We start from the raw sequence: 24,919 nt of genomic DNA, 5'->3' as shown, positions 1-24,919 counted from the left end.
ACAATCTACCAAAACTCTTGTGCATGCTCTCATCATCTCCCGCCTCGATTACTGCAACACCCTCCTCTGTGGCCTCCCAGCTAACTCTCTTGCGCCATTCCAGTCTATCCTCAACTCTGCTGCCCAGCTAATCCACCTCTCTCCTCCCTACTCCCCTGCTTCTCCCCTCTGTAAATCCCCCCACTGGCTCCCAATTACCCAACGAATCCAGTTCAAACTACTAACACTGATCTACAAAGCAATCCACAACCTGTCCCCTCCCTATATCTCTGAACTAATCTCCCAATATCTTCCCTCACATAATCTTCGATCCTCCCAAGACCACCTACTCTCCTCCAAACTTATTCGTTCCTAACACAACCGCCTCCAAGATTTCTCCCGAATATCCCCCATCCTCTGGAATTCCATGCCTCAACACGTCCGATTATCCACCACCCTCGGATCCTTCAGACTGAACCTGGAAACCCATCTCTTCAGGAAAGCCTACAATGCCAGAGCCGCCGCCAGAGCCGCCGCCTCACCCCTACCTTCTTTCTCTTCCCCACTATCCCATAGAATGTAAGTCCGCAAGGACAGGGTCCTCTCTCCTCTGTACCAGTCTGTCAATGTAAACCTGTTTACTGTAAATGATATCTATAACCCTGTATGTAACCCCTTTCTCATGTACAGCACCATGGCGCTATATAAATAAATAATAATAATGTCTTATATTCTAGGTTCTTCAAAGTAGCCACCTTTTGCTTTGATGACTGCTTTGCACATTCTTGGCATTCTCTTGATGAGCTTCAAGAGGTAGTCACCGGGAATGGTCTTCCAACAATCTTGGAGTTCCCAGAGATGCTTAGCACATGTTGGCCCTTTTGCCTTCACTCTGCGGTCCAGCTCACCCCAAACCATCTCGATTGGGTTCAGGTCTGGTGACTGTGGAGGCCAGGTCATCTGGCGTAGCACCCATCACTCTCCTTCTTGGTCAAGTAGCGCTTACACAGCCTGGAGGTGTGTTTGGGGTCATTGTCCTGTTGAAAAATAAATGATGGTCCAACTAAACGCAAACCGGATGGAATAGCATGCCGCTGCAAGATGCTGTGGTAGCCATGCGGGTTCAGTATGCCTTCAATTTTGAATAAATCCCCAACAGTGTCACCAGCAAAGCACCACCACACCACCTCCTCCATGCTTCACGGTGGGAACCAGGCATGTAGAGTCCATCTGTTCACCTTTTCTGCGTCGCACAAAGACACGGTGGTTGGAACCAAAGATCTCAAATTTGGACTCATCAGACCAAAGCACAGATTTCCACTGGTCTAATGTCCATTCCTTGTGTTCTTTAGCCCAAACAAGCCTCTTCTGCTTGTTGCCTGTCCTTAGCAGTGGTTTCCTAGCAGCTATTTTACCATGAAGGCCTGCTGCACAAAGTCTCCTCTTAACAGTTGTTGTAGAGATGTGTCTGCTGCTAGAACTCTGTGTGGTATTGACCTGGTCTCTAATCTGAGCTGCTGTTAGCCTGCGATTTCTGAGGCTGGTGACTCGGATAAACATCCTCAGAAGCAGAGGTGACTCTTGGTCTTCCTTTCCTGGGGCGGTCCTCATGTGAGCCAGTTTCTTTGTAGCTCATGATGGTTTTTGCCACTGCACTTGGAGACACTTTCAAAGTTTGCCCAATTTTTCGGACTGACTGACCTTCATTTCTTAAAGTAATGATGGCCACTCGTTTTTCTTTACTTAGCTGCTTTTTTTCTTGCCATAATACAAATTCTAACAGTCTATTCAGTAGGACTATTGGCTGTGTATCCACCAGACTTCTGCACAACACAACTGATGGTCCCAACCCCATTTATAAGGCAAGAAATCCCACTTATTAAACCTGATAGGGCACACCTGTGAAGTGAAAACCATTCCCGGTGACTACCTCTTGAAGCTCAAGAGAATGCCAAGAGTGTGCAAAGCAGTCATCAAAGCAAAAGGTGGATACTTTGAAGAACCTAGAATATAAGACCTAACAAAGTGTGAAACAACTGAAATTAAGTATATAATTCCACATGTGTTAATTCATAGTTTTGATGCCTTCAGTGTGAATGTACAATTTTCATAGTCATGAAAATATAGAAAAATCTTTGAGAAGGTGTGTCCAAACTTTTGGTCTTTACTGTATACACAAATTTATTTAAAAAATATTCACGGGAAAGTTTTTTTGTAATGAGTGCTTTATTCTTTCTTCCTTGGTCCCATAGAAAATGGATGGAGGGGAGGTGAGTGGAGCATGCACGCCTCCACTCCATTAATTTTTTCAAGGGACTGCCGGTAATTGAAAAGGGATGTACTCTTTCTTTGTCGAGCTCATAAAAAATGAATAGAGTGGAGGTGTGCTCATTAGATCTCCATTCTCTACCTTCTCAATGTTGATAAAGCATCTTCAAAGGGAACTAGTTGGGGTCACTAAGGCCTTTTTCAGATGTCTGTCTTTCTCATACTTGCAGGTCATGGATAAAGTGACCAAAACAAGTCTATGGGTCTGTGAAAATCATGGACAGCACTCATAGACAGCACATTGATTGGACATGTTTGGCATCTGAGTGCTGTCCATGATTTTCACGGACCCAAAGACTTGTTTTGGTCACTTTAATCCATGACCTAAACTATGAGAAAGACAGACGTCTGAAAAAGGCCTTAGTGACTTAATTACCAACTGTATATTTGATCTGAGTGCTGTACCGTGAAAAAACGGACCTCACACGGGCAGCACTTAGACCAATATTATTCAACTGAACTGTTTAATTGACAGGTTTTTTAGAGACTGACTGGATGTCCACATGGAAAAGCATGCTCTTTTCTCTTCTGTACTTCAAAGGAAACCTGCCTATTCAAGTCTATGGGTAGGCAATGAAAAATCGGATCGTATACAAATCATCCCAGCCGCATCTGATTTTTATCAATACATTGCAATTTTTAAGAGGAACCTGTCAAACAAAAAAATGGTATTAAACTGCAGATATAGGCTTAATCTGCAGGTTACTAGTGTTACTAGGTTGCCTTGCTGAACACTGTGGTGAGAAAATTAGCTTTATTCTCCCCGACACTGTTCCAGTTTGAGACACCGGAGCAGTGCCGGCACGGGTTCAGTCATCGCTCTGATGGTGACAGGTGCCCTTTAACATAGGAAATTAAATTTGGTCTTCTAGATGTCACTCACTGCAAAAGTATAAAAACGGACAATACAGATATCATACGGATGACAAAAACGTCCATTTTTTTTTTTCTATTTTTGTATTTATTTTTTTTTTACACTTGTGGTTGTGTGTACTTAGCCTAATGGGTTTGAGAAGCTTTTCATTTTATTTATTTATTTATTTTGGCAAACAAGAAAATCATTGATGATAAAAACTGACACACTGATGTAGATTGGTCTGTTTTTTGATGCATGGGGAAAAAATGGATATCTGAATGAGGCCTAGCTATTGGAAGCCACTAAAATATCATTTTTGATTGTTGTAGTATAATAAAGCCTTGGAAGTTTAACAGTAACATGTCAATATTTGAAAAAATAAATCATTTTTAGGCAGTGTTCACACAGGCATTTTTATTTTTATTTTTTTGCTGTCTGTGTACAGTCTGTAATGCCTATACTGACTGTGGGTATCCTGACCTAAACTTACAACTCCAGAAACACATACGGAGGCTGAATCCACACATCTGGGACATCATGTCTCGCACCATCCACCAACGCCACGTTTCTCCTCAGACTGTCCAGGAATTGACTGATACTTTATTCCAGGTCTGGGAGGAGATTCCTCAGTAGAACATCCGCTGACTCATCAGGACCGTGCCCAGGCATTGCAGGGAGGTCATACAGGCACATGGAGGCCACACACACTACTGAGCATCATTTCCTTGTCTTGAGGCATTTCCACTGAAGTTGGATCAGCCCGTAACTTCATTTTCCACTTTGATTTTGAGCATCATTCAAAATCCAGACCTCTGGGGGGGGCGTGGCTATGTAACTGAGGAGGAAAGACGCACCTTATGTGAGCTCCAGCAATCCTGAACCTATCCTGCCACTTGGACCCTTAATTAACGCACTGTGCCGGCTGGTACTGATACCGCACAGTCTCAGGAACCCAGTGTGCCCTCCGGACGGCTGCGGTGAAGATCTGAGACGAAGGAGCGGCGGTGGCCTGGACGGGCGGCAGACTCCACGTGCAGCGGCGGCCATCTTGTGAGTGCACGCACTGAGGAGACCAGACACAGCGCCGGCTTTTCCTGGTGCCGGGCGTCCTCCCTTTTGGAAGCGGCGATCCCCGAACACAGCGGTGATCGCTGGAGAGTACCGGTGAGCGGGGGCAGAAGGACCGGAGGTGGACGGCGGTGTCCGCGGGGGGGCACATCACTACAGTGCGCGCCCTGACAGTGGGGGAAGCGGCGCTCTCAGCCACATCTGCGGCGCAACTCAGGAGGTGAGAGATTAGCCTGACACAGCAAGGAGGTGGCACGGTGTGTGTGCCCTGAGAGATTGGGCCCCCTGCCATACAAGCACTCCTCCTGCCAGCGCCATAACTTCAGAGGGGTTAACCCTCGACCACCCCCCCCCCCCCCCCCCCCGCTCTGCTGTTCCCCCTGTGGATCTGCTCTAACATACAGAGCCTGGGTGCATATTAAAACTGCTGCATATAACACTCTCAATATCCCAGCTGCCCATCTAGTGGTCTCTCTGGAATACAATCCTACATTTAACTCTGCTGTGACTGGATCTGGAGAGTGCACTGTATACACATATAACTGTAATTAACCAGTGGAGCCCCTCTAGCTGCCTGCCATGCATCACTCTAAGGGAACAGGGGCTGCTGATAAACTAAGGAAGTACGCCAGGGAGGATCCTTCTGATAGTATACACACTCTCAGAAATTACCCTGCACAGACCCAACGTAAAAATCGTTTTTCTGATAGTAATGAGGAGGGAGAACAAGATGAACTGACTCTTAAACAGGCGTCAGAGCAGCTAATGCAAGCTATATCCCTCACTAGATCGTCTCTCACAGAAAAAATTGAGGACGTGCATACTGAGGTGGGTCGCCTGCGGCATGATATGCAAGCTATGAGAGGGCGTATTTCGGAGGTTGAAACAAGAGTGTCTCATATAGAGGATACCATCACCCCTATGGAGGCTAAGTTGACAAAAGCCGCTGGCTCAGTAAACGCCTGGAAACAAAAGGCAGATGACTTGGAAAACAGACTGCGTCGTAATAATATCCGAATTATCGGTCTGCCGGAGCGTTCGGAGGGTCAGCAACCCGAACAATTTCTGGAGGACTGGCTTAAGGCCTCCCTGGGGGAAGGATTTTCTTCAACTTTTGCAGTGGAGAGGGCCCATAGGGTCCCAACAAGACCTCTTCCCCCTGGAACTCCACCCCGACCCTTCCTGGCGCGTCTTCTCAACTGTAGAGACAGAGATGCTATTCTTCGTCTGGCGCGACAGAAGGGCCCTATTAAATTCAACAATGCTACCATATCGATTTTTCCGGATTTTTCCATGGAACTCCAAAAACAGCGAGCGCGGTTCATGGACATCAAGAAACAACTTAGAGATAAGAGTATCATTTACTCCATGCTTTATCCGGCTCGACTGCGCATTGTTCATGATGGTTCCACCTTATTCTTCACGGATCCAGCGGAGGCGGCCGAATGGTTGCGGTCTCACAGGGTGTCTAATGTGAAAGACTCCTAATTTATGCTCCTTGTCCAATGGTAACATAAACGAAGCTCTCTAAGTGGGTGCTAAGGTTGTTAACAATACCGGACGCTGGATTCAGTGAGGGTATCCCCTTTTATATTTGACTGTAGGAGTACAGGATCTTACTCCTCTACTGTTCAGTTTTTGTTAAATTGTTGTTTTTTTCTTCTGTTAGATTTAATTAGTTTTAGTAGGTATTTGGGTAAGAACCGCCTCCAAAGCCATTATGACTTCCCATGCGTAATCAGCGGACTTTTCTCACCATCAATGCATACCATGTTTTTAATGGCTAGATATGGGGTCTGAGTTGATATGTATGACATGGAACATTCGGGGTATTAAATCACCCCGGAAGAAAATCAAGGTGTTCTCCCAAATTAGACGATATCATCCTCATATTGTGGCCCTGGTAGAGACACATCTAACTAGAGATACAGCCAGAGGTGTACAGAAACCATGGGTACAGTGGTATGCTCACGCGTTTCACACTAGTTACTCGAGAGGGGTGTCACTATTAATACACAAAGACGTCCAATGGGAGGCCCAGACGACTCGACGAGATCTAGAGGGACGTTTTGTTTTTGTCCATGCATTAATTAATTCCCGCGAATACGTCATACTATGCATATATAACCCCCCCCCCCCCCGGCTAATACTTCAGTACTTAAGATGGCAATGAGCTTTGCGTTAAGCTACCCGGACGCACATGTTATTTGTATGGGTGACTTCAACTTGGTTATGGACAGTAATTTAGATAGAATGCGATTGGGAGATGGGTCGCCTGGGGAATCTTTGTCCTCTTCTTCGACCCCGACTCAGTTAACATTGTTCATGGAAGGTAGCGGCTGGATAGATCTATGGAGGATGCATCACCCCGGGGAGAGGGGATATACCTGCCACTCATCCACTAGAAGTTCCCTTTCTCGCATAGATTATATCTTCGGATCCGGTGACCTGGTGCGGTGGGTGGATAGTGTGGAACACGATAATAGAGGGGCCTCGGATCATAGTCCGATTATTCTTAAACTTGTGTTTGGGACGTTAAATAATGGTAGAGTATGGAAATTGAATCCCTTTTGGCTTAAACTAATAGATTCGGACGATAGGACAGTTGACCAGCTGAACTGCTTCATTCAGTCCCACTCAGAACTTCAGAATATTAACTTATTTTGGGATACACTTAAGGCATATCTGAGAGGTTGTCTGTCTTCTACGATCTCATACATTAAAAGGGTAACATCGAGGGAGGACGATGAGATTGAACAACGTTTGAGAGATGCTGAGGCAACATATACAGCTGACCAGACTAATGATAATAGGGTTGAGTGGTTGACTATGCAAAGATTATACACCCAACACATAGACACCAAGTCTAAACGTAAGTTATTTTTTACGCGACAATCGTACTTTGAAATGGGGAATCAAGCGGGGAAATTTCTGGCCTACTTGGTGCGTCAACATAATACATCTAACATGATATTGCAAATTCGCTCACCGGACGGCTCATTGAATTCCACTACTGAGGGAATACTACAATGTTTTTATAACTATTATAAGAGGCTGTATGAATCTAAGAGCGGTTTTGATGTTTCCGATTGTCTGGGATATTTGTCCGATATAACACTCCCTGTGCTGAGTTCCGCCCAACAGACCTTTATGGACGCTGAATTTACCCTGGAGGAAGTGGAGCAAGCTATAACAGACATGGCCTCTGGAAAGGCTCCTGGGCCAGATGGTTTCCCTGTAGAGTAGTATAGGAAATACCGGGGGATACTGGCTCCGCTTCTACTGAAAGTATTTAAAGAGATATGGAAGGGAGGGTGTCTACCAGATACTTTTTACAAGGCACATATCATTGTACTTAAGAAGGAGGGGAAAGATCCTTTGGAATGCGGATCCTATCGTCCTATATCCTTGGTAAATGTGGATTATAAGATCCTAACCAAGATACTGGCTACCAGGCTGAACTCCATTATATTAGATATTATACATCCAGATCAAACGGGCTTTATGCCCGGTAAGAACACCTCTATAAACATTAGATGGGTCCAGTCGGTGATTCAGTACAGTTCTTTGTTACCAGACAATGCCTGGGCATTGGCATCACTGGACGCAGCCAAGGCGTTCGACTCACTTGAATGGCCCTTTTTGTCCGCTTGTCTGCAGAATTATGGCTTTGGGGAGAAATTTTTGAAATGGGTTGGTGTGTTATATCTGAAACCCAAAGCCCGTATAGTTATTAACTGCTCTATGTCTGAACCTTTTTCACTATATAGGGGAACTCGTCAAGGGTGCCCCCTCTCTCCGGCCCTATTTGCTTTAGCAATAGAGGCATTAGCTGTGCGCTTGCGTTCAACTCCTGGTATTGATGGTATTAAGATAGCGGACCGCACTGACATCATTGGTTTGTATGCTGATGATATGATAATATTTATGGACAGGGCAGAAGAAACGTTGCCAAAAATAATTGCTACCATAGATAAATTTAGTGGGTTCTCGGGCCTATATATTAATTGGGATAAATCTGCCCTATTACCTTTATCTCAACACCCAGCACCCAGTCTTAGTACTCTTTCTTTACTGCCCATAGTGTCCAGGTTTAGGTACCTGGGCATCTACATGTCCCAATGCAGTGGGTTGGACCTACAGCTCAATGTTCTCCCCCTGTTGGAATACACTAAACTGAAATTTGCATCTTGGAGTAAGCTTCCATTGTCCGTAGCAGGCCGCATTAATCTTATAAAAATGATTTTGCTCCCTAAATTCAACTATTGTCTTCAACATAGTGCAGTAACCATACCAAAATTCTTCTTTACCAGTTTAAATTCTCACGTTACTTCATTTGTGTGGGGGAAAGGCAGGCCCAAGCTCAAACTGACTACTCTGCAAAGACCTAAACAGGAGGGAGGAGCTGCACTGCCAGATTTTTTTTTATATTATTTGGCGGGACAGGCTAAAGCATTATGTAAATGGATGCCTCATAACTATCTCCCTAATTCTGAAAATCACTTAGTTAGTTCTGTTGGTGCTAAGTGTCCGCTGGGTCTTTTGGAATCGGGGAAAATAAGTGCTCCTGGCTTGCTGCCCATGATTCGATTGGCGAGATCCACTTGGAAGAAAATTAGGAAAGTTACTGGATTTGGGGACATTGTAGCCGAGATGCCTCTGTGGAATAACAGTTATTTTCCGATGTTAGTGAATCACCCATCTACAAAATTTTGGGTTTCCTACGGGGTTCTTTTGATGGGAGATTTATATGACCAGGGGGTTTTTATGTCCTTTGAACAACTACAAGATAAATATGACCTTCCAAGATCTCAATTTTTTCGATACCTGCAACTCAGATCTGCCGTTCAGTCATTTGTCAGGAATGAGGGGATGAACCGTAACATCTCCTCTTTGCCTTTGATAGGTATTCTTAAGTCCCAGGGACCTCAGGGTCTTATCTCGTCCCTATATACATATCTGCTATCAGCGGGAACGAGCTCTGTTGTGGATTCGGTGAGAGGCAAATGGGAGGGGCTTTTTCCTGATATGCAAAGTGAGGAATGGGAGGATATTTTGGAATCACCCCTCAGAGTCTCCCCATCAGCCAATAATAAGATGACCCAATTATATATAATTCACCAGTCATATTTGACTCCATTAAGACTTTGTCGGATGGGTCGATACTCGACGTCGGAATGTTTGCGTTGCCACTCACCTGACGCTGATTTTGCACACATGATATGGCAGTGCCCCATAGTCTCTCATTATTGGAAGGAGGTGACGTCATTATTAGCTTCAATACTATCAATTCCAATTCCTCTTGAACCCTTAATTTGCCTGTTTGGAGTGTGGGACGAGGAGGCCTGGGAACACTATACGGGGATTTTTCTACGAGAAACACTTTTCTTGGCAAGGAAGTTGCTAGCTATGCGGTGGATGGGGAATTCACCCCCCTCCGTTAGGTCCTGGATTGAACTGGTGAATGCAGTCGTCCCCTATGAGCGTACTCTTTACCAAAATAGGGGCTGCCCGTATAAGTTCAGTAAAATTTGGGATAGATGGAATGCCTCTCATCTCACTCTGTGACCTGATTAAATGGGAGAAATGTGGTTTACCTGGTCCTTTGATCTGCAAATATTGCGCAATGGGAAAAGAACAAGATAAATAATGTATTTGGCTTTGGTCAAGTGGCGGTTTAGAAGCTTTGGAGGTTTAGTTGGGTTGTAGTTTAAGAACCCTATGTTCTGACTGTTTTTCTAAAAGTGAAATGATTGACATATGTATGTTCTGTCCTTTCCAATCCCTGTAATGTAACCACGCAGATTAATGACAAGGACAAATATGTATGCTGTAATTTTATTCTCTGTTTAATAAATAAACGAATTTAAAAAAAAAAAAAAAATCCAGACCTCTGTGGGATATTAATTTTGATTTACATCTATCATTTTTATGTTTAATAGTGTAATGCATTGAGAACAATATAATGAATAAAGATTTGCAACTGGAATATACTTAATTCAGTGATATCTAGGATGTCGTATTTTAGTGTATTTATCTTTTATATTATAATGTTTTGTGTGCCACAGGAGGTGCTTTTCTGGAGCCTGGATATTCTACGCAGAGCAAAGAACTCTGGTCCTTATGGCTACTTATAGCCTGGCAAATGAAAGACTCCGTATCCTAGAGGATATTGAGCGAGAAATCGCAACCATCTTATTGAATGCAGGTAATCCTGTGAAAAGTAAATTGTATGACATTTACATTTAATAATTCTGTTAGTACGGTAACCAACTACTATTAGACGTTAGACATTTATTCCAGTGTACCCTGAATGCGACTTTGCCTCCATTGAGGCAACACATACATTTTCATGGCCACAGCTCCAATTACTGAGCTTACGTCCACCCCCCCATCTTCCATAGTGTTGTTAAAAGGATTGTCCTAAATGTCTATTTAATCTAATCGCTTTTCTAATATTCTTTAATTAAAAAGTCCCTAATGTTATCTTTAATCTACCGTATATACTTGTGTATAAGGCTGGTTTCACACTTGCGTTTTTTGCCACTGCGTTTTAGCGCAAAAAAAGCATGCGTTTTTTTTTTTCTATACTGAACATTAAAAACGCATGCGTTTTTTTGCATGCGTTTTGCCGCGTTTTGATGACGCATGCGTCGTTTCTATGCTTGCGTTTTGTTGCGGAAATGCAACCTGTAGTTATTTTTGCGGCAAAAAAACGTATTGCTGTTACATGCGTTTTTTGCACCACATGCGTTTGCGTTAAAAACGCTGCGTTTTTTAACGCAAATGTGAAACTAGCCTTACCTGAGTTTTTCAGCACATTTTTTTTTTTATCCGCTGAAAACGCATACAAGGATAGGGTATAAGGAGCCATACATACAGGGATGTGGAGTCATACATACAGTGGGGCAAAAAAGTATTTAGTCAGTCAGCAATAGTGCAAGTTCCACCACTTAAAAAGATGAGAGGCGTCTGTAATTTACATCATAGGTAGACCTCAACTATGGGAGACAAACTGAGAAAAAAAAATCATGAAAATCACATTGTCTGTTTTTTTAACAATTTATTTGCATATTATGGTGGAAAATAAGTATTTGGTCAGAAACAAACAATCAAGATTTCTGGCTCTCACAGACCTGTAACTTCTTCTTTAAGAGTCTCCTCTTTCCTCCACTCATTACCTGTAGTAATGGCACCTGTTTAAACTTGTTATCAGTATAAAAAGACACCTGTGCACACCCTCAAACAGTCTGACTCCAAACTCCACTATGGTAAAGACCAAAGAGCTGTCAAAGGACACCAGAAACAAAATTGTAGCCCTGCACCAGCCTGGGAAGACTGAATCTGCAATAGCCAACCAGCTTGGAGTGAAGAAATCAACAGTGGGAGCAATAATTAGAAAATGGAAGACATACAAGACCACTGATAATCTCCCTCGATCTGGGGCTCCACGCAAAATCCCACCCCGTGGGGTCAGAATGATCACAAGAACGGTGAGCAAAAATCCCAGAACCACGCGGGGGGACCTAGTGAATGAACTGCAGAGAGCTGGGACCAATGTAACAAGGCCTACCATAAGTAACACACTACGCCACCATGGACTCAGATCCTGCAGTGCCAGACGTGTCCCACTGCTTAAGCCAGTACATGTCCGGGCCCGTCTGAAGTTTGCTAGAGAGCATTTGGATGATCCAGAGGAGTTTTGGGAGAATGTCCTATGGTCTGATGAAACCAAACTGGAACTGTTTGGTAGAAACACAACTTGACGTGTTTGGAGGAAAAAGAATACTGAGTTGCATCCATCAAACACCATACCTACTGTAAAGCATGATGGTGGAAACATCATGCTTTGGGGCTGTTTCTCTGCAAAGGGGCCAGGACGACTGATCCGGGTACATGAAAGAATGAATGGGGCCATGTATCGTGAGATTTTGAGTGCAAACTTCCTTCCATCAGCAAGGGCATTGAAGATGGAACGTGGCTGGGTCTTTCAACATGACAATGATCCAAAGCACACCGCCAGGGCAACGAAGGAGTGGCTTCGTAAGAAGCATTTCAAGGTCCTGGAGTGGCCTAGCCAGTCTCCAGATCTCAACCCTATAGAAAACCTTTGGAGGGAGTTGAAAGTCTGTGTTGCCAAGCGAAAAGCCAAAAACATCACTGCTCTAGAGGAGATCTGCATGGAGGAATGGGCCAACAACAGTGTGTGGCAACCTTGTGAAGACTTACAGAAAACGTTTGACCTCTGTCATTGCCAACAAAGGATATATTACAAAGTATTGAGATGAAATTTTGTTTCTGACCAAATACTTATTTTCCACCATAATATGCAAATAAATTGTTAAAAAAACAGACAATGTGATTTTCTGGATTTTTTTTCTCAGTTTGTCTCCCATAGTTGAGGTCTACCTATGATGTAAATTACAGACGCCTCTCATCTTTTTAAATGGTGGAACTTGCACTATTGCTGACTGACTAAATACTTTTTTGCCCCACTGTATAAGGATTAGGGGACAATGCATACCCGACTTATACTCGAGTCAATAAGTTTTCAAAGTTTTTCAAGGCAAAATTAGGTGCTTCGGCTTATACTCGGGTCGGCTTATATATGGTAATTGCTTTATTTACATATTAATGTTTTTTTTTAATGTTTCCTTTGAGAATTCTCAGTGAATCTAGGGATGCACAATGGGATGTCTTCAGGGAGACGGCGCTGCGATCAGTGCTGCAGCTGCTCTCCCCACCTTGGAACAAAGCGTCATCAATGACTTCCCTTTCAGGGGCAAGGCTAGTCCATGGTCTACCGAACATGTGTCGGTTCTCAATTCTGATCTATGCTTAGTATGAGCTCCATGTGCAATATTCCTTTTCAATACACAGGGACAACCCATACGTTCTAGTATCTACCCCCCCAGGCTCCCATAGATTCTAGTCACATACGGAGAGGGGAGCAATTTGCATACAGGGCGTGGCTATTGACTCTAGTGAAGATCCTTCTCTGAAACCGGAATCTATTCGTCTCGTTTGCATGTAAGAAAAACATTTCTTAGGGTACCGTCACACTATACCATTTCGATCGCTACGACGGTACGATTCGTGATGTTCCAGCGATATCGTTACGATATCGCTGTGTCTGACACGCAGCAGCGATCAGGGATCCTGCTGAGAATCGTACGTCGTAGCAGATCGTTTAGAACTTTCTTTCATCGCTGGATCTCCCGCTGTCATCGCTAGATCGGTGTGTGTGACACCGATCTAGCGATCTAGCGATGCGATCCAGCGATGCGTTCGCTTGTAACCAGGGTAAACATCGGGTAACTAAGCGCAGGACCGCGCTTAGTAACCCGATGTTTACCCTGGTTACAAGCGTAAAACTAAAAAAAAACAAACAGCACATACTTACATTCTGGTGTCCGTCAGGTCCCTTGCCGTCTGCTTCCAGCACTGTGACTGCCGGCCGTAAAGTGAAAGCAGAGCACAGCGGCTGTGCTTTCACTTTCACTTTACGGCCGGCAGTCACAGTGCGGGAAGCAGAGACTGCAAGGGACCTGACGGACACCAGAATGTAAGTATGTGCTGTTTTTTTTTAGTTTTACGCTTGTAACCAGGGTAAACATCGGGTTACTAAGCGCGGTCCTGCGCTTAGTTACCCGATGTTTACCCTGGTTACCCAGGGACCTCGGCATCGTTGGTCGCTGGAGAGCTGTCTGTGTGACAGCTCCCCAGCGACCACACTACGATTTACCTACGATCACGGCCAGGTCATATCGCAGGTCGTGATCGTAGGTAAATCGTATAGTGTGACGGTACCCTTAGGAATCCTTAATCCCATTTCAAATATCAAGGTTTCCTGTGACCTACATTCCCATATAGATTGCTTCGGAGGGTTGATCCTAATGACAGACTCCCTTTAAATTCAAGAGCATGCTTTCGTCTTTACAATTTCATTTTGTTGATGATTGCTGTGTTGAATGTCTCTTGCTTGGCCCAAACCTCTGTGGGATGAATTGCCTCCAGGCTGTTCCTCAGGAACTCTTTTTCAGGATATAAATCTACCCCGTCTCTGTGATTTCATGCCGGGACATACCAGTATCAACACACCATTGTTTTGTTCAGAGTGTCGTCGTCTTTGTATTTTCATGAAAGCGTGTTTGAGAGGAGAAATTGATATTTGGTAGAAAAGTCTGGAGACACATACATCTAAAGGCATTTTAGCTTTGTGAATTCAGATAATACTGTTCTCTAATTTGTTTCAGGGAATGTTATACTGGAGCTGTCCAAAGAGAAACCAAATGAACGCCTCTTAGACAGACATGCCTCCCAATTCACCACCTCCATGCAAAAGGTTGAATCTGAGCTCTCAGGACAAATCCGTTATCTCACACAGGTACTGTATGTTAGAACAAAGCAATTTTAAGATGTCCATGACATGTGCGCCACAGACCTGAACTAGAGCTTGGTAAGCTATCCATAATTACATTCTCCTAGATGCTTTAGATGTTAACCCCTTCATGACCCTAGCTTTTTTCGGTTTTGTGTTTTCGTTTTTTGCTCCCCTCCTTCCCAGAGCCATAACTTTTTTATTTTTCCATCAATATGGCCAAGTGAGGGCTTATTTTTTGCGGGGCGATTTGTACTTTTGAACAACATCATTGATTTTAGCATGTTGTGTACTGGAAAATGGGAAAAAAAATTCCAAGTGCGGTGAAATTGCAAAAAAAAAAGTGCAATCCCACACTTGTTTTTTGTTTGGCTTTTTTTGCTATGTTCACTAAGGCTGTATGCACACGTTCAGGATTTTTCGCTATAAAAACGCAATAAAACCGCGAAAAAAACCCGCATACATTAAGCATCCTATTATTAGAATGCAATCCGCAATTTTTTTGCACATGTTGCAATTTTTTTCCGCGGCGGAATCGCATTCCGGAAAAAAATGCAGCATGTTCATTCTTTGTGCGGAATCACTGCGATTCCGCACACATAGGAATGCAGTGATCTGCTTACTTTCTGCATGTGGCTATGCCCACCATGCGGGAAGTAAGCAGATCATATGCGGTTGGTACCCAGGGTGGAGGAGAGGCGGCCCCAGCAGTCCTACCGTTCCTCGCGATGCTCCCGTTCCCAATAATGCCTTGCGGCAATTACTTGTGATGACCTAGTGGTCTCGCACTGCGGGGGATGCCGGTAGGTGAGAATATCACAATTTTGTATTATTTTTAACATTGTCTTTTTATTATTGATGCTGCATAGGCAGCATCAATAGTAAAAAGTTGGTCACACTTGTCAAACACTATGTTTGACAAGTGTGACTAACCTGTCAATCAGTTTTTCAAGCGATGCTACAGATCTCTTGGAAAACGCCATCATTCTGCAAGCTAATTAAGTGTTAAGCGGGAAACCGCCTGCCAATTCCGCATGCGATATTCCCGCGGCAGGGAGTTCCGTAATTGCCACTGAAATTTCCACGGCAATTCCAGACGTGTGCACATAGCCTAAATATTAAAACTGACTTGATATTATGATTCTCTAGGTCATTACGAGATCATAGACACCAAACATGTCTATGTTTTTATCTAAATGGTAAAAAAAATTCCAAACTTGGCTTAAAAGAAATAAATCGCGCAATTTTCTGATACCCGTAGTGTCTCCATTTTTCGTGATCTGGTGTTGGGTGAGAGATTATTTTTTGCGTGCCGAGCTGACGTTTTTAATGATACCATTTTGGTGCAGATACGATCTTTTGATCGCCCGTCGTGACGACCAAGAACAGTAATTCTGGCGTTTAAATGGCTACGCCATTTAGCAGTCGGGTTAATCCTTTTTTTTTTTGATGCATTAAGCGATTCTGAACGCGGCGATGCCAAATATGTGTAGGTTTGATTATTTATTTATTTTTGAATGGAGCGAAAGGGGGGTGACTTAAGCGTTTATATTTTCCATTACGTCACTTTGGACAGCACCATGGAGGAAGTCCTTCCTTGACCTATAGCGGGACAGGATCATAGAGAGGTTAAAAGGACCCTCCACCCTCCAGTGTTTTTCCTGTCCCTACAGGGACGGTTGTATGAGAGGTTGCTCCTAGAGCGAAGATAGCCTGTGGATGTCTACAGCCTTCTCTTCCCCCTGTCAAGCGGTCCGTGGCCGACACCTCACTGGGTAGAGGTCCCTCAGCTATCAGTGCTGTACCAGATGGACTCAAGGTTCAGAGGTCTCCACCTTCCCTTCCCCCAGTCAGACAGACCATGGCCGACTCCTCTTTGAGAGGTTCCTCAGCCAGCCTGTGCAATGGGCTCAGGGGGCTCGTGCGGCATGTCCAATCCTTTCCCCTGTCAAGCAGCCCAGGGTGGAAACTCCTAGGTGGGGAGTCCCTCAACCCCAAAGACCAGTCAAGTGGACGGGCTCCTGGGTAAAACCGCTTCCTCCTGGTGGGGGGCTCTCGGCACGGACGCAGGCCGGCAAAACACTTCTACTTCCGGAGGTCATGTGGTGGAGAAGGCCGTTGAGCTTCCGGTGACGGCGGGGCGCTGGGACATAAGGTTGGCGTGCATTCCACGGTGGAACGTGGAAGGGGGAACAGGAGAGGAAATCATTGGCAGTAATGCAGCATTCCTGACGGGATGCCGCTTCCTTCCACGGTAGGCTCTCTGTTACCAGCTCCCCCTGTCTTCTAGCAGGTATGGAGCTAGCACAGGTGAGTGCATGGTGGAATGTTGCATTGATGGCCTGGGCCTCTGGGCTGACTCTAGTCTCAGGCCTTTGAGCCAAAGCTGTACCTGGAACCCATGTGCAGGGTATGTTTCCACATATATGCAGCTAGGCCTTGGACCTTTAGGCTATGGTAGGGCCATATGTCCAGGCTACATCTCATGACTGGACATCAGTTAGTTGCATGTCTTGTCTGCACAGAGCCTTATGGTTGGGCTTCAGAGTGACTTTTTGGAAGCATGTTTTCCATTTTTTTGGTCCAATAAACAAGTGTTTCACTTTTCTTTGCAACTTAACTACTCCATCCATAGGAGGACACAAGGTGTTAATTCAGCACATTGTCTCCATGAAGACTGCCCTCCAGCTGGGACTCATTAATTGAATCATTAATTAGCTCCTTCGGGTGGAGTCAGTCTGACAAATGAGATGTACTGTTCAGAGTGGAGATTTCTCTGGAACTCTGATAGATTGCTCTTTTTCTTGAAAGTGAAAGTCTGTTCTCTTGTTTGGCACCTTCAAGCATGGCCTAGTCACTCTGTGCATCTCTTTGCATCAGTGCTTCTATGCATCATATTGAGTGCCTCTGTGCATCATACTGCATCATAGTGCCTCTATGCATCATATTGCATCATTATTCCTATATGCATCATATTGCTTCATTGTTCTTATACAGGTCCTTCTCCAAAAATTAGCATATAGTGTTAAATTTCATTGTTTACCATAATGTAATGATTACAATTAAACTTTCATATATTATAGATTCATTATCCACCAACTGAAATTTGTCAGGTCTTTTATTGTTTTAATACTGATGATTTTGGCATACAACTCCTGATAACCCAAAAAACCTGTCTCAATAAATTAGCATATCAAGAAAAGGTTCTCTAAACGACCTATTACCCTAATCTTCTGAATCGACTAATTAACTCTAAACACATGCAAAAGATACCTGAGGCTTTTATAAACTCCCTGCCTGGTTCATTACTCAAAACCCCCATCATGGGTAAGACTAGCGACCTGACAGATGTCAAGAAGGCCATCATTGACACCCTCAAGCAAGAGGGTAAGACCCAGAAAGAAATTTCTCAACAAATAGGCTGTTCCCAGAGTGCTGTATCAAGGCACCTCAATGGTAAGTCTGTTGGAAGGAAACAATGTGGCAGAAAACGCTGTACAACAAGAAGAGGAGACCGGACCCTGAGGAAGATTGTGGAGAAGGACCGATTCCAGACCTTGGTGAACCTGAGGAAGCAGTGGACTGAGTCTGGTGTGGAAACATCCAGAGCCACCGTGCACAGGCGTGTGCAGGAAATGGGCTACAGGTGCCGCATTCCCCAGGTAAAGCCACTTTTGAACCATAAACAGCGGCAGAGGCGCCTGACCTGGGCTACAGAGAAGCAGCACTGGACTGTTGCTAAGTGGTCCCAAGTACTTTTTTCTGATGAAAGCAAATTTTGCATGTCATTCGGAAATCAAGGTGCCAGAGTCTGGAGGAAGACTGGGGAGAAGGAAATGCCAAAATGCCTGAAGTCCAGTGTCAAGTACCCACAGTCAGTGATGGTGTGGGGTGCCATGTCAGCTGCTGGTGTTGGTCCACTGTGTTTCATCAAGGGCAGGGTCAATGCAGCTAGCTATCAGGAGATTTTGGAGCACTTCATGCTTCCATCGGCTGAAATGCTTTATGGAGATGAAGATTTCATTTTTCAGCACGACCTGGCACCTGCTCACAGTGCCAAAACCACTGGTAAATGGTTTACTGACCATGGTATTACTGTGCTCAATTGGCCTGCCAACTCTCCTGACCTGAACCCCATAGAGAATCTGTGGGATATTGTGAAGAGAAAGTTGAGAGACGCAAGACCCAACACTCTGGATGAGCTTAAGGCCGCTATTGAAGCATCCTGGGCCTCCATAACATCTCAGCAGTGTCACAGGCTGATTGCCTCCATGCCACGCCGCATTGAAGCAGTCATTTCTGCCAAAGGATTCCCGACCAAGTATTGAGTGCATAACTGAACATTATTATTTGTTGGTTTTTTTGTTTGTTATTAAAAAACACTTTTATTTGATTGGATGGGTGAAATATGCTAATTTATTGAGACAGGTTTTTTGGGTTATCAGGAGTTGTATGCCAAAATCATCAGTATTAAAACAATAAAAGACCTGACAAATTTCAGTTGGTGGATAATGAATCTATAATATATGAAAGTTTAATTGTAATCATTACATTATGGTAAATAATGAAATTTAACACTATATGCTAATTTTTTTGAAAAGGACCTGTATGCATCATAGCGCTTCATAGTTACTTCATGCATCATATTGCTTCATTATTCCTATATACATCATATTGCTTCATTGTTCCTATATGCATCATAGTGCTTCATATTGCCTTTGTGCATCATATTTCTTCATCTATATATATAATTGTCTAAGGGTTTTTCCGTCTGTCTGTCCTGGAAATCCCGGCTCTCTGATTGGTCGAGGCCGCAAGGCTTCATAGTGACTTTGTGCATCATATTGCATGGTATTGTATCATATTGCTTAAGGCCGGTTTCACACGTCCAGATAATTCCAGTACTGGAAAAAATCGGTACCGGAATTATCCGTGTCCGTGTGCCCCTACGTTTCTGTGGCCCATCAGTGTGGCACACGTGTGCCCACTGGGTACCACACGCACCGTGCTGGGTACCACACGTACCAGCATCTGGTGCTGAAGCCGCGATTCATATCTTCCCTGCAGCAGCGTTTGCTGCAGAGAAGATATGAATAATAGTGTTTAAAATAAAGATCTATGTGCCCCCCGCCCTCCCACCCCCTGTGCGTCCCCCCACTGTTCTGAAAATACTCACCCAGCTCCCTCGTTGGCTGTCGCTGCTTCCTGTTCTGGCCGCATCTCCTGTATGCGGTCACGTGGGGCCGCCGATTACAGTAATGAATATGTGGCTCCACCCCTATGGGAGGTGGAGCCGCATATTCATTACTGTAATTGAGCGGCCCCACGTGACCGCATACAGAAGATGCGGCCAGAACAGGAAGCAGCGACAGCCAACGAGGGAGCTGGGTGAGTATTTTCAGAACAGCGGGGGGGGGGCGCACAGGAGGTGGGAGGGCGGGGGGCACATAGATCTTTATTTTAAACACTATTATTCATATCTTCTCTGCAGCAAACGCTGTTGCAGGGAAGATATGAATCGCGGCTTCAGCACCAGTGGGGGGGACAGCGCTTAATGTAGCGCTGTCTCCTGCACGGCACACGGACAACGTCCGTGTGCGGTACGTGTTTTACACGGACCCATTGACTTTAATGGGTCCGTGTAATACGTGCGCTCCCACGAACACTGACATGTCTCCGTGTTTGGCACACAGAGACACGGTCCGCAAAAAATCAATTACATCTGCACAGATGCATTGATTTTTATGTGTCTACATGTGTCAGTGTCTCCGGTACATGAGGAAACTGTCACCTTACGTACTGGAAACACTGACGTGTGAAACAGGCCTAATAGTGCCTTTATGCATCATATTGCTTCAGTGCCCTGTGCCTCAGGGGGTGTCATTAGTGTCCGGCTTGGTGCCTTTTTCGTTTCTGGCTGTGGGCCATTGGGTTAGACCCTCTGACTGGTGCTTTGTTGTGTGGCAGCACATTCTATCGTCGGCCTACCACTTCACATTTTTGTCTTGGGCCTCAACTCTGGATATAGAGTCCTTGTGTTTTTGGACCCAGATCCAGCTTCTGTTACTTCATTCTTTACAACAGGGCTTAGCCAAGCAAATAGCTATGCTTGATTTAGCTTAGTAAATTAGCATTTCTTCTGTTTGGAACAGATCTCTCAAGTGTGTTGCTATCTTGAGTGCTAAAGGCAAGTCTGTTTCATACTTAGCTTTAAAAGATGACATATGTCGTTTTGGTACATCCTATAAAAGGACATACTACTGTCCTAGGAGCGGAAAATCCCACGAGGTGGAAGGAAGGAATCCTTCCGCCTCGGAATGCTCTGCCCCAAGATATTAGGACCAGCCACAATTTGCATAGTTTTAGGCGCTCCCCCAAAATACATTTGTTCAGAGCAGCCTATCACGTTAACTAATCATTTTGTGTGTGTAGCTCATTCACTGTCTCCACCTATCCCCCACCCCCTGAAGATGGCTGGACCATCATTGTAAATACACACCTCTACCTTGTATCTCCCCCAGCTCATTGTAGATTGTAAGCTCTCACAAGCAGGGTTGTGTTATTTTGCTTTAATCATTATTGTTAATGCTGTTACTTATGACTGTTGTGTTTGAAATTGTATAACTGTAAAGCGCTGCAAAATATATTGGCGCTATATAAATAAAGATTATTGCTATTATTGATCCTTCCCAACTCCACGTTCGGCAATCAGACTAGTTGCCTTGATCAACATCCAATAGGCAGATTCTTGTCCCATAAGTCTGTTGCGTTTCGTTTACCAGGGACATCATCACTGCCTTTGTACCTTGTGGTGAAGCAGCAGCACTGTCATGTGGCAGAGGATCCCATGCTCGCGGCTCTTACACTAGTTACGGCTCCTAAGATAAATGAAACTGTGTCCAGGGCTCTTACAGTTAAGAACCCATAGTCTCACAGTAGATAATCTCACTCTGTGGTGGGAAGAAACCTACTTTTTCTCTAGCCATGGAATAAGGTTAAGGTACCTTCACACTGAACAACTTAACAACGATAACGATAGCGATCCGTGACGTTGCAGCGTCCTGGATAGCGATATCGTTGTGTTTGACACGCAGCAGCGATCAGGATCCTGCTGTGCCGTCGTTGGTCGGAGCTAGAAGGCCAGAACTTTACTAATAAAAATATGTCTATCGCTCATTAGGCTCACACACCTTTTGGCTATGGATTCTTTAGAACATTCAAGATTCAACTTGTTAAAGTTTTATACTTTAATAGCAAAAAGTTCAATGCTTACAATAATAAAAAGGTATAAAAATACGATAATAAAAAGACATACAACTTATGCAAACAATGTCAAAATAAACAGGAGAAAACTTACAGAAATTATCTAACTGGTAGTTGCTTTCTGCTCCCTGAGGGAAGGAAGAAGGTAGATTGGATCACATCAGCTTCTCAGGCTGCCCCCATCATGTGAACACAATTCTCTGTCTGCATAGTGAATATAGGTATATAATTAAAAAAAACCTTCTGCAGGCAGGTGCCAGCTGTGGCTCTGCAGCAAAATCTCATGTTTTGTGTGTCAATAATAATTTTTTTTCCCAGGTTATTCATCTAGAGGAAAAAAAAATCTATTTGAAAATGGCGCCCCCTGCAGCTGCGCAGTAGCTGCTATCGGTGTCTGCTGCTGTGATCCAATAGCTGCTACTGTGCATGCGCCGACAGCGCCATCTAACTGGAGAAGAAAAAAATTCCTCCTCCAAGATGGCGCTTCCTGCCCAGTAGCAGCTCTCCGCTATCTCCGATCTGGCATCAGTCGAACATCACTTTGGTGGATATTAGCTACTCACAACTGGCACCCTTACAAAATCCAGCTGCTGCAGCATCTCAACGAGGAGGACCCAGATCAGCGCGCTGAATTTGCAGAATGGGCAAAAATTGGAACATGACCCTCAGTTTACACAGAACATTATGTTCAGTGATGAGGCAAACTTTTTTTGGGTGGGACATTTATAGGGGTACACCTAAATCCAATGGGAATGGTGACAGTTTTCTTGGGTAGGGTGTCTTGGATTGAAATCTGCTGCAATGACCCGGGTACTGTGTTCACCAGACATCAACACAATTTCTATCTGCTCCTCACGTCTTAACCTCTGTGACATGTCAATGACTGTAAACAAAGAGAAACTTGTAAATAACTCATGAAAGAATGAAGTTGCGTTAAAACCAAGCACACCATTGTTTTTCTTGTGAAATTCTCAGTAAGTTTGATGTGTCTCATGACCACCTTCCCATTGGAAAAAATAAAGTTGGATCCAAAATGGCCGACTTCCAAATCGCCGCCATGGTCACCACCCATCTTGAAAAGTTTTCCCTCTCCCATATACTAATGTGCCACAAACGGGAAGTTGATATCATCAACCATTCCCATTTTATTTTGGTGTATCCATATACATGGCCCACCCTGTAGTGTGCTCTGTGGGGGCTTACACTGTGGAGGCTACAGTGGCTACAGTGATAAAAATACATATTTGATATACTGTTTATTTTGGAAATAGCATTGTATGACTTTTACATAATTAATTTGCATTCTGTGTAAGCGCCGGCCGTAAAGCAGAGCGGTGACGTCACCACTGTGCTCTGCTTTACACCGGCCGGCGCTGACACAGGATGCAGGAGGAGTGCAGGGAAGCGGACGCCGGGGATGTGACAGGCACCGGAATGTGAGTATGTGTTTTTTTTTGTTTTTTTTTTTACATTTACAATGGTAACCATGGTAAACATCGGGTTACTAAGCGCGGCCCTGCGCTCAGCAACCCGATGTTTACCCTGGTTACAAGTGAAGACATCGCTGGATCGGCGTCACACACGCCGATTCAGCGATGTCAACGGGTGATCCAGCGACGAAATAAGGTGCTGGCCTTCTAGCTCCGATCAGCGATGTCACAGCAGGATCCTGATCGCTGCTGCGTGTCAAACACAACGATATCGCTATCCAGGATGCTGCAACGTCACGGATCGTTATCGTTAAGTTGTTCAGTGGGAAGGTACCTTTACTCTGGAACAGAGGAAGCCTCATTCAGTTTAAGAATTACACTTTGGTCGCCAAGAAAAGATAATTGGAACACTGAGTATGTTTAACTGTAGTCTTACCATGGACCTCAGATAGCACAGCAGGGACTTCACTATTTGCAGCGGTGAAACCTCTGTGCTGCAGTGGCGATATGGGTTTCAGGTAGGTTACATTTAACCAGCAACAGCGTGCACACACCGAGGAGCGTCTCAGCAGCCGTGATGCGCTGTGTGCACCTGATCCTCAATCGGACTGGTCAGGTGTACCCTGTCACAGAAGCCCAGCCCTATACACCAGCACTGCAGCATTTGATTTCCCTCTCCAGTCGTTGGACAGGGAATCCAAAGGGCTGGATGTGCCCATGGACTGCACTTTACCAACTTCTATCCTATGCCAGTGGCACATATATTGTCTTTCTAACATGTAGGGCTTATTTAAAATTCCTTATTGCTTCATCAATTGAGATCCTTTATTAAGTGTTATAAACACCAACAAGTAATTTATGTCTTGAATTCTGTGATTCTGACTCTTTGATATTCTATCTCAGGTAGCGACAGGACAGCCCCATGAAGGCTCCAGTTACAGTGCACGCAAGGATGGGACCATGGCTCTCAATAGAATTGACTATGCTCGGGTGAAGCTGGCTGATCTTTGTAGAACATGTGAACATATGTTGGAGCAGCCCTGATGTTCATCAGGAAAAAAAAGTGCATTAGAAAGATATAAACCAAACGACAGGATTGACAGTCTGTGCAGATGGACAAAGTCTAAGATGAGGACTCGTACTTGTTTGTACAACAAAATGATTTTTCATAGAGACAAGAATCTATTTTTTTTTCTTTAAATCTCATGTATTTTATTGGAGTTTTGTACATTTGAGGAATTTTTTTTTTCACTTGCAAGTTACAAATTAATTAAGCTGGTAATTTAAAACCTTTCAAGCCTGGAAGGGATGGGTATTTATTCTGTTAATAAAATACATTGGAAATCCGTAAAAAAAATTGACTTTGTGGTTTCCATAGTTTGCAAGAGGAAACACCATAATGCTGACCATACACATCAGCCAGTTCTCTGCCAAACACTTGTTCATCTGACAACTATTTCTCTTGACCCTTTGCTGTACACCTGCACTCTGGTTGTTCAAGTGTTCATATTTAGTGATGAGCGAATGTGCTCGTTACTCGAGATTTCCGAGTATCTTGGGCGTGCTCGTAGCTTGTGTCCCTGCAGCTGCATGATTTGTGGCTGTTAGACGACC

The 24,919-nt window shown here is 44.3% G+C and overlaps 1 protein-coding gene across 1 annotated transcript in view; it reads left to right on the top strand.

Annotated features, from left to right (window-relative positions):
• MED11 (mediator complex subunit 11) overlaps positions 1-24,554 on the top strand; it is a 38,904-nt gene extending 14,350 nt beyond the window's left edge. Inside the window, exons 2-4 of the mRNA XM_069741465.1 lie at positions 10,300-10,439; positions 14,488-14,618; positions 24,209-24,554. Of these exons, the coding sequence (XP_069597566.1) occupies positions 10,355-10,439; positions 14,488-14,618; positions 24,209-24,349 (357 nt within the window). The 5' untranslated portion in view covers positions 10,300-10,354 and the 3' untranslated portion in view covers positions 24,350-24,554. The remainder of the gene's footprint in view (positions 1-10,299; positions 10,440-14,487; positions 14,619-24,208) is intronic.
• The last annotated feature ends 365 nt before the right edge of the window (positions 24,555-24,919 follow it).

This window comes from Ranitomeya imitator, chromosome 1, assembly GCF_032444005.1.
Source record: "Ranitomeya imitator isolate aRanImi1 chromosome 1, aRanImi1.pri, whole genome shotgun sequence".
Classification (NCBI taxonomy): Eukaryota; Metazoa; Chordata; class Amphibia; order Anura; family Dendrobatidae; genus Ranitomeya; species Ranitomeya imitator.
The sequence above is the reverse complement of the archived record's forward strand: the minus strand, read 5'-3'. Positions and strand labels throughout refer to the sequence as shown.